Raw genomic sequence first — 17,857 nt, 5'->3', positions numbered from 1 at the left:
TATTATTATTATTTATCAGATAAATGTAATCAAAGGTTTGTTCGCTTTAAGGATTTAACCCTGAAGACCTTTAGGTATTGGAATAGGTATTTATGTTAGGAAATATAACCAAAAAGGTGTTAGGGGATCATTTTTAGAGGAAAAGGGGAGGGGGAAGGCGGGAACATCCTGAGGGAGGCCGGAGGGGGGGCGCGGGCTGGGGCCGGGAGAGAGCGCCCTGAGGGCCCGGGGCCGTTCCCGGTGCCTCTCCCGCTTCTGCTCCCGGTTCCATTCCCGGCTCCGTTCCCGATGCTGCTCCCGAGCCCATTCCCGGTTCCGTTCCCGGTGCTGTTCCCGGGCCCTCCCGCGCTGCCGGCGCCGCCTCAATCTTGTCCCCCCCGCGCCACCGTCGGCGGGTGAGGGGTCAGGGCTGAGGCCCGGAAGCGGCGGCGGAGGCGGGGCCCGGTGCCGGGGCCTGTCCGTGTGTCCGGCCCGGGGCTGCCCTGCCCGGGGAGCGGCCTCTCCCCCCGCCGCCCGTCCTCCCGTGCCCGCAGCCCCGGCAGGGCAGGACGATGGTGCAGAGCCCGCCCGCACGGCAGCGCCGCCGCCTCTGAGCCCCGCCCGGCCCGGGGGCCTGAGCCCCGCCGCGGACGCCGGTAAGGAGCGGACGGGGGCGGCTCTGCGGCCCGGCCTGCCGGGGGATGGGGCTGCCGTGAGGCCGCTCCGGGGCTGGGAGAAGCGGGGGGAGCGCCGGGAGAGCCCCCGGGGAGCTTCGGGCCGCGGCACCGCCGCGCTGCCCCCGGGCCCCGGGTCCCGGCTGCGTTCGGGGCGCTTTGGCTCTGCCGGGGGGTTGTGCTTCGGTTTATTTTTGTTATTTACATATAATAATTATATTGGGAAAGGTCGTCAGCTTGAAGTTTGTATGCGTGGCGTCGTAGCAGAAAAAAAAAAACAGCGGTGAAAAATAATAATTTCTGTAGCGCTAAAAATAGTTGTGTTTCAAAAGAGGCTCTGAACAGTGATTCCTGCGTGGGGCTTTTTTTGTGTGGTTGTTTTGGGATGTTTTCCCCAATTTTCTATACACCTATATTTCACCCTCTTTCACTTTTTGGGGGGGTTTAACTTGACTAATGATCTCATGATGGTTTTAATGATAAAATTCCTGGTGCATCATGCCTGGAACATGGCTGCTCCATCCCTGCCGGTACATCCAGCCCGTGGATCCGAATCACCCTGGGAGAAAACCCAGTACAGCCCAGCTGGAATTTTATTTTTCTCCATTTTCCCTTTGTTTGCTCTTTAAGGGTTTGTCTTTGGGGAAATTGATTTCCAGGATTAGCTCCGGAGATGGAATTATCCGAGTGAATTTGCCCTGGCAGACAACCCTGGAGGGCAGATAAGGATTCAGTAATTGAGGTTTGCTCTCCACATCCTCGCTGAACTTCCCCGAAGTTTGGCCGCTACAACAACGTGGTGGAGAAAAAAAAAAAAAAAACCTGGGCCTGGCTGTTGTGGTAAACGATTATTGCGTTTTTTTCCGAGGGCTGAGTTACGGGAAACACTCGCGATGAATCCCTGTGCCTCTGGGCAGCGCACAGCGGCTCGGGTTTCAGTGCCGCTTCCCTGCACCTGCCTGTGCCCCAACAATCCCGGTGGCTGCGCTCCAGCTCCTGCTCAGCAGGTGTGCTCAGCTCTCAGATAACTTCTGTGGCAGCCTGAGCACAAATAATCCTCAATTGTGGCTGGAAATCGCTCCCTGAGCCCGGCCCACCGGGCAGGATTTAGCCCTGGGTCGCTTTGTTACCTGCCCGGATTTGAGGAGTGGCTCTGCTGGAATGTGATTCTTCTTTTCCACTTGAAAGACGAGAGCTTGAAAGGTCACCTGAGAAAACAAAATCGTCCCTGTGCTCTGAGAGTGCCCAGCTCAGGGCAGGGGACAGACAGAGCTGGGTGTCCTTTGTGAGCTGGGGACAGAGGGACAGAGCCTGGCACCCCTCCTGGAGCACCCCTGAGCTGATCCTGCAGGTCTGGCAGCTGGGATAATCTTCTTTTTTGTTAAATAACAGCCCAGGCTTGTAGAAATGAAGCTGTTTTATCAATCTAGCCCTAAACTATTAATGAAACTCGCTGGTGTCAGAATTGTGCTGCTTTTCCCAGTTACCCAAAGCATGAATTCATTTTCTTTCTGAGGGTGTCCTGACCTGTGAAGGAAGCAGTTCCCAGGGCTCAGAACTCCCAGGCTTTGTTTTGGATGAAAACCTGAGTGTGTGCTGGCACTGGGGGTCTGTTAATCTGTAAAATGGAGAGTGAGCTCACCCAGCTGGGGCTGGGCAGGCCGAGGTGCTGTTTGCTCTGAGCAGGGGGGGTGAAGCACACAGACATGAGAATATTCCAGCCATAGCTTTGATATCTCAGCTGTGTCCCAGCTCCCTCATTTCACTTGGTTTTGCTGCTGTTTCTGTTTCCATCAGTGGCCACTGGCTGTTTTGCTGCTTTTCTCCCTTCTTTCCACACCCAAACTCTGAATTTGCCATTCCCCAAAGCTGCCATTTCCTCAGCTTGTCAGTCATTTTTCTGCTTGTGATTCAAGCTGTGTATCTGTCTGCATCCCTGTCTCCTCACAGTTCTCATTACAGACTGAAGAGCCTTTCCCTGGCATTTCTCTGCGCTTTCACTGCTGAATTGGGTCCCACATTCCTTAATGAGTAGCTTTAATGAAGTCAACAATTAACCTTGAACTGGTCACTCAACCAGTTTTTGATTATTGAGCAGTAACTGAGAATTTTCACACTTCTTCATTAAAGCCATCCTGTGTTTTTTGATTTCTCATGGATCTTTAAAGGTCCTGTAAAATGGAATAATTTTATTTTTCCTTTCCCAGATTCTCATGCTGAGCAGCAGTAACCAGAATGGCATTTTTAATACAAATTCAAAGTCCTTCATCTCTTATTGTGTGTTTTATTGCAGTCTGGGTGATTTGGGTTGTGGTAACTCACATTGGAAGTCATGACTTGGACAAGCTGGAAGGTTTAAAAATGCCCATGAGCTCTTTTAGATGGAAGTGGATTCATTCCCATGGCACAGGGTCCTGGCAGACAGAGATGCCTGCTTCAAGTTTGGCACCAAAATGTCTGATTTTCAACCAGAGGTTGAGTTCATTTTGATTTTACAGCTGGGTATGTTTTAAATTATGTTTTTCATGTCTAACAAAAATCAGAATTCAGAGTTCATTGAACCAGGGGAAAAAAAGCTTCCTCACTCTGTTGCTGCTTCCTGACTTTTAACTTTTCTTGCCTTTTCTCATTCATCATTTTAAAAACTGAGAACATACAAAAAATACTTGGAACTTGTTTGGATTTGTCTGTTTCTGCACCAATTTTTCTTCCAGTGGGAAATGGAAATCAACTTTGCTGTCCCCAGAGTATCAGCTGGCACAAAGTTCAGGTGCTTGTGGGGAATCCACCAGAATTTTTGAACAACACAAGTCTGTTGGGAAGGGCTGTCACACACAGATTGAGTAATGTTTGTTTTCCTTTTTATTTTTTACATCATTGCCTTTTTTTTCCCCAAGTTTTCTGTCTTTATAGAGAGTTGAAGTCAGAAATTTGGGTGTTTGAAATTCAGTCTAAATTTGATGTTTACAATTTTCTATCATTCACCAAATTACTTTCCTTCCTTGGCTGTGTTTCATGGGCAGACCTGAAATGTTTGCTGTTGGTGCCCCTCTGGGAGATGTTGAAATGATTAATTCATCTTTGAAAAGTGTTTTGAGAGGTGAAAAGAAACAATTCATGCAAGTATGAAGCATTTGCTTCTTTCACTTCATGCAAGTCCCAGGTTTTTGCTCATATTCTGCATCCTGATCCTTTATCAGGATGCCAGGAGGAAGAAATGTCCTTTTCCACATTTCCAGGTGCTGTTCTCCTCCTGCCCTGTGCAGTGCATATGCAAAGCCACTTTCAGCTTCCAGGCTCCAGGAAAATTGAAGTTTTTTGGGAAAATGTGGATTTTTTTCTCAGTAAACATATTTGTGGGTAAAATAGCTCAGCAAACTGATAAGCCAGTTCTGGCTGGAGCCCATTCCCCTTATCTCCCAGTGGAGCAGATGTGTTTGTGCACATCCTGGGGTTGGATTGGGTAGGATTCAAGGACCCAAGGTGATGTTTTTGTGAAGTTTCCTCCTCCACATGCCCTGATTGCTTCCCTCCCTGTGTGCTGAGGAGAAACCTGCTGGCATTTCCTAGTTGATGTTGGGTTTGGTTTATTTTGTTGGTGCTGGAGGAGAGGAGGAGGCTCAGCTGCACAGAGGTAGTGCTGTGCCCTGGGGGATTCCTCCAGGATGAATTCCTCCTTCCTTCCTGCCTGTCCTGCTGCTGGGGAAGGTTTTAGGCTGTGCCATTTCATCCCCCTTCCTAAAAAGATGATCTGAAGCTGCTGCAGATCCTAACACCTCTATTTTCCCCAGATATCAGGATGCTAAAGTTTTCCTTACACTTGATCTTGAACCTCATCAGGTTGTCCCAGAGCCGCCTTCCAGCCTGTCCAGATCCTCCCCACACGGGTTGGAAGGTGTCACTGCCTTTGGTGTCACTGCCAAGCTTGTCCCCATGTCCCTGTCACCCTCAAAGATGCTGAACAGCACCAGCCCCATCAGCAGCCCCAGCTCACACAACTCTGGCCTTCATTTTGCTTTATTTTCACTCTTAGACATCAAATTTGAGGAGAAGAAATCCAAATGAAAGATGATTTAAGTACCTGCTGCTGTTTGTTGTTGTTAAAGGTGTTTGAGGTGAACACCACTGCTTTGTTTGCATTTATTTGTGGCTGCTTTCCCATGGTCTGTTTGATTTGTATTTGTAAATATTCCTTTGGCACACCACATCGTTTTCATTCAGAGTGGTTAACCCTGAGCTGACCCATTTCCTAACCCCTCTGCCCTCCTGCTAGTGGGGCACCTTTGAAAATACAATTGATTTTTTTATTTTTTGGAGGTGCACAGCTCAATTTAAACACCGTTCTGTACAGTGAGATACTGAAAATTGAAGAACTTGAGAGGTCCTAAAGGAGAAATGCTGGGATAGGCACTGCTGCCTCCTGCCCTTCTCCTTCACCCAGTTTTCCTCCTTAGGATATTTCAGTGGTGATTTCACATTTAAACCCCTCCTCTAGAGTGATCGCCTTGCCTGCACAACAAGAAAGGGAAATATCTGTAAGGAAATTCCATCCTTTTAAGCTTTCTAGTGGCAGGGAGGCAGTTGACATTACTGACAAAAATGTCAAAGCATTTTGATCTCTTTAAAATTCATGTTTGGGTTTGGGTTTTTTTCACTTCGGTAAGTGCAGTTTTGCTTTCAATACCTGCTTTAGTACAGCATATGGGATTTTTATTCTTCTTAGGAATTCAGCTCCTTTGATATTAAGCCTCCAAATGGGAATTTAATATTTCAGCTGTGACTCATTGCATTGACTTTTTGGTCTTTGCAATAGACTTGAAGATTTTCCTTGTTTGCAATTTAGCCTTGAAAAACTCATCAGTCTATTTCAGCAGCTTCCTCTTCCACACTCTTTCATCCACAAATAAAGAGGAATTCACAATGCTGCTCCTTTGAGGTTGCTGTCAGGAGCTGTTTTGGAGGAAATCTCCCCAAATTACAGAATATTTTCCTGGTTTTGAGTTGGCTGCTCAATGCTGGCTTTCTCTGGCATTGTGACAGATTAAACTGTTGTATTTCCCCCCTCTACCATTTTAATCTTTTCCCCTGCCTGGGTTTGTAGATGCTGATTTAAGAGCTCAACATCTCCAGGGTTTCCTGGCGAGTTCCAGCAGCTGTAACTCCTGCTGAACATCCCTCACTACCCAGCAATTACCTTGGAGCTGCTGGCCAATGTTCCAGCCTGGCAGTTTTCATTCTCGAGCTCCTTGTTTAGTCTGACTGGGGAGATTTTTATTGCACCAAGTATTAAAAGGCTTTGCTGGAGTGGAGAGAGGCAGCAGCAGTCATTAGAGCCACTCACTAAATTATTTATTTGGCTAAAAAGTGAAATCTGATCTTGCTTGCCTGACCTGCCAGGAGGTAAAAGCATTGTTTTGTTTTGGTTTATTTGCTTTTTTTTTTTTTTTCCCCACTCTGAACAAGAAATTAAAGTTTAAATGATATTCTTGAAGTTATTCATTTACACAGAGGAGGAAATTAGTTACTGGAGCTGGCAGAAGAGTTGTGATGCATTGTGATTCTAACAGAGAGGAGTTTAAGGAACCCTGAAAATCCATAGACACTTTGATGTAATGCACTGATCTGCATCACAAATTCCATGACAATTAAAGTCATTTAAGTGCTTTGATTAAAAAATCAGTAATTCTTCAGGCAGCAGCATGGAAACATTCATCCTTCTGCTTTCCCCCCTTGCTGTTCTCCTGTCAGCTCCAGTACTGAAATCCACAGTTGTTCCCTTTTCCCTCCCAAATGCTCCAAAGGCACATTACTCCTCGGAAATTGCAGCTTATGGCATTTTCTAATTGCTTTCAAAGCCAGTGAGTTATGGCAGCATATTAAACAACTGGCACTTAAAAGCTGGTGATCTCTTACATAAAAATATTAGCCTGAATATTTCCCTGTGTAGGATTTTCAGCACATCCCTTTTTTTTTTTTTTTTTTTTTGTGGCTGATTTTAGACCCTGTGGCAAACAAATTCTAATGGAGCTGATGGAAGCCCTTTAAAAAAGGAATCCCATCCCTGGATGTGCTGTGGGTGACACTCAGCCCTGATTAAAATCTGCAATAAACTCTGCATCCATGTTATTTCCTAAAGGAAATTCAGGAGGGGACACTGCCTACAACTCTGCTTTTGGGTCAGGTTTTGATCTCCTTCCATCTCCCCATGTGTCTCCCACATTTCCAGAAGGAGTGTTTGGGATTTTGCCTCTGGATGGAGCATTTGGGGTTTTTATCTGTGGCTCTTTTAAGGAATTTGCTGCCAGGGACAAGATAGGCAGAGCGTGCTGAAGGGCGGATCGTTCCCAGCATGATCCCTGCCAGCCCCAGCTCTCCCTTCCCTGTCCTTGCTGCCTTCTGCCACTTGCCCTGGCTGTGCCACAGCTGCTCTGGGACAAAGTTCTGGTAAGGTGCACATTTCTCATCACCTTTTCTTTCCATCTCCTTTCCCTGCTTTTCACCCTGGCTTTGCAGAGGTGTTCGCAGCACCCACTTCTCACTGAGAAAAACTTCCTGGGCTTTGCAGGGTGCATGGAAGGGGGTCGATGGTGCAAAATAATAGAGTCAGGATGAGATCTTGAGCTCTGGAGAGCTCTGTCTCAGCAGCTTTCAGCCAGGAGAGCGAGTGGGGAGTCAGCAGGCACAGCCCAGGGTTGTGTTGTTGGCACTGCACCTCTGTCTCTTCTCGCTGAGCTGGATTTTCCCCTCTCTGGGACACTTCTGCAGGTTCTGTCAATATTTCTTCTGCTAACAGGAACTGCTGAAGCATTCCTGCCAGTAAAATCCTGAGTGTACAGGAGGAAGTTGGGATCATTGTACTCTGTGGGCTTTGTCTTCACACTTGTTCTTTACCCTTCTTTTGTTTTCTCTTAAATCAATAGATGACAGCACAGATCCCTCCCTGTGCCTCTCTCATCCTCTGAGCTGCCACCTTTCAGCCCTGCTGCACCTGGATTGTAAATAGGAGTCAGTGGGAATCTCCCCAGCTGCAGGAGCAGTCCCTGCCTTAGTTAAATGTTATCAGATCTCTGTGGATGTTCCAACTTTAACCCTTGCAGTACAGAATTCTCTTTGCCTTTCCCTCAGAATTTTGGAGATCAGCAGCACGTTGCTAGGAGCAGCTCCTGCCTTGGTGGTTTAGCAGGGGTTAAAAGCCTTTTCAGCCAGGGTCTTAGGTTGGACAAAGGTAAAGGTGGGCTTGGAGTTCCTCCTTGCAGAGCTTCTGAAGGAGATGTCACAAGGCTGCCCTTTAACACCTGGCTGTTTGCTTTTCCCTGGGTGTGGAGATGGGGAAGCTGATACAGGAATTTGGGTCTTTTCGCTCTGCAGATAAAAATTCAGGAGGGGAATCAGACAAAATATTATATTTGGGGCAAATATTAATGACTTGGGACATTTTGTCAGCGTGGCAGGTCCTGGCTATGCTTACAGACAGAACAAAAAGTTACAGATCCTGCAAGAATTAAATAAAAGACCAAGTCTTCCAGCCTCCACCTGAATGCAGTTTTTTGGGTGTTTTTGCCCATAAAATTCTTGATGCAAAAGCCTTAAATAATGTAGGGCTGCTTCTCACGTCTTGCTTTGAAAACAGAGGCATTTGGGGTGGGGTAAAGAGGGATCCTTAAGGCTCCAGCCTCGATTTTCCAAGGATGTGCAAAGTTTGATTTGTACCTTGGTGCATTCAGACATTCCTGGCATTAAAGTGTAGCAGTGATACCCTGCCTGGGGAAAGGCAAGAACCGGCTTTATTACTTATCAGTGATGCTGGGCTGTGCTGGAAGCCCTCATTCCTTAAAAGCTGTTCCCAGCTGGCACCTGGAGGCCTTGGGAAGGTGATGTGGAGCCTGTTCTGATCACTGCTGTATTTCAGGCACTCGCTCTGTGCTCAGGGAGCAGCCACGGAACCGAATCTCCATTCTGTGTTCAATCCCATTCCTCTCCTGTCTGCTGTGCTCCCCACCTCCCAGCTGTAACTCACAGTGCAGTGACTCTGTTGGAACATTCTTTGCCCTCAGGTGAACAATCAGAATAATGTTCTACATAAACCTGTTGGAGAACCTGAAGGTTTACATCAGCAGCCGCCCTCCGCTCGTGGTCTTTATGATCAGCGTGAGCGCCATGGCCATCGCCTTCCTGACCCTGGGCTACTTCTTCAAGATCAAGGAGATCAAATCCCCAGAAATGACTGAGGTACGTGCAAAAATGATGCTCATTTGCAAAACGTGCCCAAAGTTTGGGGTTTTTCCCCTCCTGGAGAGCACAGAGTTGTGTAGGGGATTGTCTCCATTTTATTTTTAGAAGGGCTGTTGGGGTGGGTGTTTGTTAGTTGTTTTATATCAGGCCAAATCATCTCTCATGGATCTTCCCTGCTGTGGCTAGGAACCTTTCAGTTTGTTATTTAGGTGTTATTCAGTTTGTTTATTTAGCTGGTTTGGGGAACTTCTTCCCTCAGCACTGTCCTGTAAGGAGGGGAACCTGGGCAGCAACTGCTCACCCCACAGCGTGGTGAGGGGCTGGGAACACAACCCTGTGAGGAACCACTGAGGGAGCTGGGGGTGCTCAGCCTGGAGAAAAGGAGACTCAGAGGTGACCTTATCACCCTCTACAGCTCCCTGAGAGGTGCCTGTGCTCAGGTGGGTCTGGGCTCTTTCTCCAGGAACTGACAGACCCAGAGCACACAGTCAAGCAGTGCCAGGGGAATATAGGCTGGATTCTAGGAAAAAGTTTTTTATTAAAAGAGTGAAAAAGTTCTGGAGTGGCTGCCCAAGGAGGTGGTAGAGTCCCCATCCCTGGGTGTGTTTAACAAAGCCTGGATGTGTCACTGGGTACCAGGATTTAACTGAGGTGCTTCGACTGGGTTGGACTCCATGATCTTGAAGGTCTCTTCCAACCTGGTCATTCTGTGAACAGACCAAGTTTCCTTTCCAGCTCGGGGGAGAGAGCTGGGACTGAACCCATCTGAGTTCTACAAACAACTTTGCTGTAGTTGAGCCAGCCCTGCTGGTGTTTGTGCTGCTCTCTGAGCCGTGTGATTTTTGTTCAATGGCCTGGAGCCGGGCGGGACGGGACCGAGCGAGGCCGGAGCTCCCTCACGGGCTTAAAATCTCCCCTTTTGCTTTAAGGACTGGAATACTTTCCTGCTGAGGTTTAATGATTTGGACTTCTGTATATCTGAGAATGAAACCTTGAAGCACCTCCTGAATGACACCACAACTCCAGAGAGCACCGTGACCAGCGGGCAGGCCAGGTCTTCCACGCAGTCCCCACAGACCCTCGAGGACTCTGGTCCCATCAACATCTCTGTCACCATCACGCTGACCCTGGACCCTCTCAGACCTTTCGGGGGATACTCTCGCAATGTCACACACCTCAGCTCCACAATTTTTGGGCACCAGATTGGACTTTCAGGTAGGCAAGGCTGGACCTTCAACAATTTAGGTTACAGTTGGCTTTTAGAGGTTTTTTCTAACCTTTTATGGGGGGATTGGCTTCAAACTGAAACTGAGGAGGTTTAGATTAAATATTAGGAAGAGATTCTTTATTGTGAGGGTGATGAGTACTCAGAAGCTGTGGCTACATCATCCCTGGAAGTGTCCAAGGCCAGGTTGGACAGGGCTTGGAGCAGCCTGGGCTAGTGCAAGGTGTCCCTGCCCATGGCAGGGGGTGGAACAAGATAGTTTTTGGGGTCCACTCCAGCCCAAACCATTCCATGATTCCAAATAATTATATGATTTTAATTAATAACTGTATAATCAGATAAAAGTTTACCAGCTTGTTATGGGTGAGATAACTCTTGTGCACAGAACACAGATGTGCTCCCAGATTTATTCTGAGTTTATTCCTGTATGGAGCCTTTCTCTTGTTTGTTAGAGGAGATTGTCCCTGCATTCAGAATGGAAAAGAACCTGCAGGCGTGCCAGGATCAGGCTTGGCACTTTGAAATTAAACCTAATGACAATGGAAGGTCATTTTTAAGCCAGCAAAATTCCAAACAGTGACTCTCTTCAGTTTTGTCTTGATCCATCAAGTCCTCAACTGACATTTCAAATGTGGCATAGATGCAGTAGAGAGTATTATGTTGCCTAAAAAATTCTAGTTTATCTAAAATGCATAAGTGAATCAGCTTTAATATCACAAACAGCAGCAGATAAGATGATTATGGCTTCTGTGGTGTGCAGAGACCAATCTGCTCTCTGGCTGCCTGCCAGGAAGTTTTGACAGGAGTTCATAGAGAATTAATATAAATTGATAATAGAACCTCACTATATTTTAGCTTTCAGGCAGAATTGCATTTTATAATAATGCTGAAGGTCTTAAACCTGTGGAGAGACATTGCCAATAGCTGCAAATGTGCATTACTGGAGTTTCTGTTGTTATTTTGTTGCTGCTTTGGGAGCTACCAAATGCAAGTTCCATTTGCAGCGGCCTGGATTTGTTTTCAGTCTGAATTTCTCCACGTGGAGTTATCATACAGGATTTAGTGTGCAGGTCAGTATCTGCTGACACCTTTTTCTCTACACAAATATCTCCAGTTTGAAAAGTGAGCATCAGAGAAAACAGACGTGGAACAAAGTTCTCAGGAGGAGAAAAGCTTTTCTAATAAAGGTCTGTGAAAGTGCATGAATTGGCTTAGAAAGAGTTTTTAATTTCTGAAAGCAGCCTGATGACCCCAGTTCTGAGGTGGGAGAGATTAGAAAGAGCAGCAGCTGGGAGATTTTGTGATTTGTTTTGGGTTTAACTTTTCTCTTGGCTCTCTTTGTTGCCCGCAAAGATCCGGGATGACTCCAAAGGGTGATGCTTCCTCCCTTAATCATCTGTGTGTCCTTCTCCCAGTGATTGTTGCTCAGAGACTTTTGTGAACCAAAGCCCAGCTTTCCTTGTCTCTTTCTCAAAGGCAGAGAATCCCACGAGGAGATAAACATCACCTTCACCCTGCCAGCTGCCTGGAACTCCGACGACTGCGTCCTGCACGGCCACTGCGAGCAGGTCGTGTTCACCACCTGCATGACAGTGACAGCAGCCAGCAACGTGTTCCCAGTCACAGTGTGAGTGCAGCTCTCCCCCAGGGGCTGCTTCCTGCCTCAGTCATTGCCCTGAGTTCTTAGCTCTTCCTGAAAATTCCTGTTAATGATGGAAATTACATCCTTGCCCTCCTCCCCCCCATGGTAAAATGTTTGTCACAAAATCTCTGCTGTCTTTGAGATTATTTTGGCCCATGCTGCCTTTAAACTCCCAGTGATTTAAACTTCACTGGGAGCAACAGAATCTGTGGAAATTTAAAGGATTTACCCCATAATTGAGTTTCAGAGATGAGATTTGACACTGAGGTTCTCACCCTCTTCCCTGCTGAGAGATCAGCACAAGGCAAAGGCTGCTTTGCCTTCACCACAATATCTTCCCTTTGTCTTCTCTGGGTTCCCTGACACTGTTCCATCCAACCTGGAGAAGCCCAGGCTGTGGGAAGCCTTAGGAAAACCAGTATTTTTCCAATTAAGCTGTGGGATGTTGGCTCAGTGCAACAACATGCAGTTAAATTCTGATTTTAGCATAGCAATCGTGTGGCTTTTGGGGGTTTTTAACTTAAACTTTGGGGCTTTGTTGTTGCTTTGGAAGGCCCAAACTAAAACCATGTTTTGAGAAGCAGAGTTGTCCTGGTTGAAGATGGAAAATACATTTCAGGGTGCTGATTATTTTTGTTTTCTTGCAGTCAGCCACCACATTGTGTTCCTGAAACCTACAGCAATGCCACTCTGTGGTACAAGATCTTCACCACGGCCAGGGACTCGAACACAAAATATGCCCAGGATTACAACCCCTTCTGGTGTTACAAGGGAGCAATTGGCAAAGTCTACCATGCTTTAAACCCCAAACTAACTGTTATAGTTCCAGATGTAAGTGCTGGGCTGTTCCTCTGGTGTTTTCAGTAAATGCTTAGCTCTGGTTTCATTGGATATGGTTCCTAAAATTGTCATTTTTGCTGCTGGTTTATTGTTGTGGTGTGAGGGCTGAGAATGCCCCACCATAATGGGTTTGGTGATCTTCATCCACGTGCCTCACAGCTCTTAATAACCACCATTTATAATTTGAAATAATTTCACAAAAGCCTCTGCCAGTATTTGGAAAAATATCCCCAACACAGATCTTTATCACAAGAAACATTTGTGCCACAATTAGGAATCCCTTCCATTGCTGTGTAGAGGGGAGAAAGTTGATTAATGAAGTAATCTCTGGGTTGATTTGGTAATTATTGCTTTCATGTCCAATGCTGTGTCAGTAAATGGTTTTAATTTGCTTTTCTGTGCAGGACGATCGCTCTCTGATAAACCTGCACCTCATGCACACCAGTTACTTCCTCTTTGTGATGGTGATCACAATGTTCTGCTATGCAGTCATTAAAGGCAGACCAAGCAAACTGAGGCAGAGCAACACAGAATTCTGCTCTGAAAAGGTGAGTGACAAAATCCTGACTCTGATAAGGAAGCAGAGAAGAGCTCCTGTTAGGCAGAGGACAGACTGGTTTTTCTTGTCTCTGGAGATGGGGATTTAATTGCCTTTCATTGTGGACAGTGCAGGTAGGGGTTATAAAATCCACACAAGTGCTTTGGAGTTCCTCAAGATGAGATTTCTGTCCTCCAGAAATGGATTGTTGCAGCTCAGGAAGTGCTGGGCTCTGACTCTTCTGCCATAATTCTGGTGTTGCTTGAACTGTTTTGTGTGAAGCAGTGAATAGGTGGTATTAAATCTTCATTTATTCATTATCTTTTACCACAACAGATTGAAAACCTTGAGTGAAAGATGATACATAATTTTAAGGGTTGTTCATCAGAATTAAGTTAAAAACAAAGCTGTTGAAAGAGTCATTGGTTGCTAATTAGAATTAAGTTAAAAACAGTAACAAAGAACAAAGCTGCTGAAAGAGTCATTGTTCAGCATTACCGTGGGGACTTGCAGTTTGCCTGAAGGATTAAATATGAATATTTTTAATTGAGAAGTAGGAAGCCAGTGTTGACACCTTTTTTGGTCTTAATGATATTTGTAGTTTGAGCTGGTTTGGGGTGATTTTTGTGGGTTTTTTTTTTTTTTTGGTTTTGAGGTTTGGGACTTTTATTCTATTGATTTTTACAAAGTACAAAATGCCTTCAGACTCCCTTTGATTTCCTTTCCAAGTCAGACTTTCCAAGCTTTCTTTGAAGAGTCAAGGACAGCTCTGCCAGCTCACAGAGATAAATCATATCACTGTTACAGGATTAAGAATTTGCCTTTAATTAAATATTTTCTCTTCCTTTGTTTTTCTTCCAGGTTGCTTTGTCAGAAGCATAAACCCCCCCTGTCCTCCTGAGAACGACCGAAACCATTGCCTGCTGAACCCAGCCTGGGTCTAAACACTCTGTGAATCCATTACCTTGCAATGTTGGTTTATTCCAACCAAAGACATTTCAAAGTGCCTGTAATTGATTTGTACATATTTATAAAAGCAGAATATTCAGAGTAATTCTGAGCAGATGTGCTCGTCCCGTGGCACGGTCAGGTTCCCCTGGCCCTGCCCTGGGACAGCCCCATGTTGGTGTAGATAACTCCAGTGAAAAGGCTCCACAGAGGCAGAGATTTTTGTCTAGCTGCACCTGGGCAGGTGAAGATGCCTTTGCAAGTGTCTCAAACCAACCAAGAGATGTTTGGTTTTTTGCCCAATCTGTACAGTGTGTTTGAACCAAGTATGCACCTTTGATATAATCCTGCATTTCCAAAGCCACCAATCTACAACATGAATTCAATGTGTGTTTGTGTGGCCTAATACTTTATTCCATTTGCTCCTTGCTTGCAAGAAAAGATATCAACGTTTTAGATTATTTTTTTTTCTCTTTTGGAAGAAAAAAAACCTACATATTCACATTTTAATAGTGCTGTATTTAGGACAAACTTGTGCTTTTATTCATAGTAAAAAAATTAAGAAGTGAAGTCCCATTTTAAACTGTTACTTACTGAAAAAAACTGTTTGATTTTTTGTTTTTGGTTTGGTTTGGTTTTTTGGTTTGTTTTTTGGTATTTCATTTGGCTTGCTGAATGCCAGAGAACCAGTCAGCACAGAGACTATCTGGAAAACTTTTCCACTTGGCCTCCCATCCCCAGCCCTCCAGCCAGGATTGTGTGTCTCTGCTGCAGAGCAGCTGTCTGTAAGCTTTTCTTTTCTTTTTTTTTTTTTCCCTTTTCTTTCTAGAAAGTGAAACTTTAAATAAAAAGATGCATTGTGTTAGCAGCCTGCTGGGGCTCTGCACAGCCTTGGGCAAGTGCAAAGAGTGAAAGGAAAAGAGATGCCAGAGTCTGTTCCAGAGCTTCACTCTGGGACTGTGCCTGCAGCTCTGAGGGGCAGCTGCCACTGGCACTGCTGAGCTCTGGCCCATTAAATTCATTAATTTGCCATTTTCTGCTCCCCACTCAGGGGAGAATGGCCACAAAAGTGGGGCTCTTGTGAGGAAGGTCAAAGAAACCCCCCAGTGAAACCCCTTCTGTTCTCTGTGTCCATTCTTCAGTCTGAGCTTTGATTCTGTGCATTTCTCCCTTCTCCATTCTGACTTTTGCTGGTTTTGATTCCTGGTTCCTTGAGCAGCCTCCTGAATTTCAGGTGTCAGGCTCTTCCTGCAGACATTTCCAGCCCTGCTTTTAAATCTCACTGGTTGCCTTAATTGACTTTTTATTTTCTCCCAGCTTTCATTCATTCCTTCATTCCTTCCCACAGGCTTTTTTTCTTCCTCCTTTTGCTCCAAACTCCACAGAAGAAAAAAGCCAAGTGAGAATCTCATAGTCTCAGTGATGCTGGCAGAAAATTCCCAGTTTATTCCCTCCAGACACCACTCCTGGTCTGTGTGTGTTGGGACTTCAGTGAGCTCATGAGTGTTCGGGGTGTTTGAGCAGTCACAGTTTTGTTTCCTCCCACGGTTTCAGTTCCCTCAGTGGGATCACCTGACATGTTTTCCTCCAGGGAATGTTAAGGCAAAGCTTTAGAGATGGCCTGGTTTGAAGTTTAGGGATGAAAAGAAGCTCCCAGTTTTTTCCTGATGCTGCTGTGGGCTGCTGCTGCTTCCCTGGGGAGTGAAACAGGCCAAGAGCTTCTCCCGAGCTGTTCCTAAATCCCAGCCTGAGCTGTTCCTAAATCCCACAAGCCCAGCCTTCTGTTAATCCTCACTCCAAGAGCTGCCTCCAAGGGTGGATCTGGGGCCCAAAGGCAGGAATAGGAGATGGATTGAGAGAGAGGAATCCTGGAAATAACCCAAAATCCTCTGACTCCTTCAGGAGAGCAAAGCAAATCCTTTCACCTTCAACAAATCCCAGCTGGAATTTGGGCTGTTGGGGGAACCGTTTGGGAATGAAAGGAACCTCCTTGGCAACTTCTCCCCCACTTTCTGCCCCCCCCCAGGAATATTAAAGATTGTCACCCACAGATGCAGAAGGGAAAACGTTGGAGAGTTGGGTTTTTGGCCTTAGTTGATCCTCTTGCCCCCTGTACTGCAGCAGGAGGGGCAGGGTGTCCCAGCAGGCCAAGTGCTGGAATGCTGAGGAATACTGGATTGTTCCCAGGCGATGTACAAAGTTAAATGCAGCCAAACAGAAGAGTTAAAACTTAATATTAAAGTTCAGATCATATTGATCTTTCCTTTTTTTGTTTTCTTTTTTCTTTTTAACTATGACTTGAATCAGTTTTGATTCTATTTGTACGTGTTTTCTTGTTCTTAGAAAGCTGCCATTTTCTTTTTTTTTTGGTTTTTTTTGCATTTTCTTTGGCATTACATAGAAAATCTGAGCCTTGGTTTCAACCCTCTGCAGGTGATTGTAGGGTTCGAGATGGCTGTTTTTTGGTTTTTGTTTTGTTTGTTTTGTTCTTACATTTCACTTGTCTTGTTGCATGATGGTTAATAGCTGATTTGGAAATGACATTTCTCTCCTAGATTAATTTTTGTGTTTGTAAGATGTGCATATTGCTTTGCAGAATAAAAACTATGAAGTTTATCCTTGCTGTCTTTATTTCCACAGCCTGGTGGCTGCAGAGGTTTCATAAATCAACCAAAATTACGTGGAGCACAGGAGGAAATCAGGGAAAAATCTGCAGCAAAATGAAATTGAATTTGGGTTGTAAATTCTCTTTTTCCCTCCAGCACTCATCCAAACCTTGCTGGTGATGAATTGCCTGGCAGGGAGAAAATCAATCTAAAGGTAGCAGCCCCTGTTTCTCTTTACCTCCTGGGACTTGTTTGTCTGCTGTCACCAAAATTTGGATTCCTGAGCCCCAGCCCTGTCCTGGGAGATCCTCAGGACCTGCACACACACACAAAGGATCCATTGTGGGTCCTTTCTCTCAGCTCTTGCCAAATTTCTGGGTGCAGTCTGAGGCCTGACCTTGAGGTGTCTGTGAGCCCTGGCTGGGAGCAGCTCAGTGACCAGAATTAGGGTTTGGATCTCCCTGCAGCCCATGGCTGAGCTGTCCCTGTCCCTCGGAGCCCTGCAGAGGCTCTGCACAGCCCCAGCCCCTTGCTGTGCCTCTTCCTGGGCTGCTGGGACAGCTTGGTTTGTGTTCCTGCTTTTTAAAGGGCTTTTACAGCTCTGCTGTGATTTTACTGAGAGCCAAAATCTGGATCATCCCAGCTGCTCCAGCTCTGTCCTGCCCTGCAAGGCTTCCTGGCAGAACCAATATTCCCTTTTATTTACCTCCTGAAGGTGTTTCTTTGCAGAACTGTTGGGATCTAAGCATGGTTTTCCCTGGGCTGCCTTATTTTTAGCTCCTTGTAACAGGATTTGGGCACCTCCATGGAATAAATAGCAATAAGATTCAACCTGTAGTGACAGAGTAAGGCTAGTCACAGAGCTGCTTTTTTTAATGTTTGTGAATTAAAAATGTCACATTTCTGTCTCATTTGTCTTTTGAAAGGATCCCTGCTGGTAATATTGCAGCAAGAAGGGGTTTTATAGTGAGGAGGGTGGTAAAATATTCCCTCTGGTCATGGGATAACCACACCAGGGAGTTCTGTCAGTGAGGAAAGGATGAGAGCCCAGGAGCAGCTCAGGTGAGGTGAGACTGCACAACAGGGGTGTCCTTGGGTTCTGTATGAACAAAACTGGCACCTAGAAGGCACAAATGGCTAAAAAAGGGGATTTTGGGGGGGTAAGGGCTCACT

The 17,857-nt window shown here is 45.9% G+C and overlaps 1 protein-coding gene across 1 annotated transcript; it reads left to right on the top strand.

Annotated features, from left to right (window-relative positions):
• Positions 1 to 458: 458 nt before the first annotated feature.
• Positions 459 to 16,694, top strand: TMEM248 (transmembrane protein 248). Its single transcript, XM_050981898.1, has 7 exons — positions 459 to 635; positions 8,708 to 8,882; positions 9,815 to 10,100; positions 11,587 to 11,737; positions 12,400 to 12,583; positions 12,997 to 13,140; positions 13,992 to 16,694. The coding sequence occupies exons 2-7, from the start codon at positions 8,724 to 8,726 to the stop codon at positions 14,010 to 14,012; spliced, it is 945 nt and encodes a 314-aa protein (XP_050837855.1). The 5' UTR covers positions 459 to 635; positions 8,708 to 8,723; the 3' UTR covers positions 14,013 to 16,694.
• The last annotated feature ends 1,163 nt before the right edge of the window (positions 16,695 to 17,857 follow it).

The sequence above is a fragment of the Serinus canaria genome, chromosome 19 (genome assembly GCF_022539315.1).
Source record: "Serinus canaria isolate serCan28SL12 chromosome 19, serCan2020, whole genome shotgun sequence".
Classification (NCBI taxonomy): Eukaryota; Metazoa; Chordata; class Aves; order Passeriformes; family Fringillidae; genus Serinus; species Serinus canaria.
Note: the sequence above shows the minus strand (reverse complement) of the source record. Positions and strands in the feature narration are given on the sequence as shown.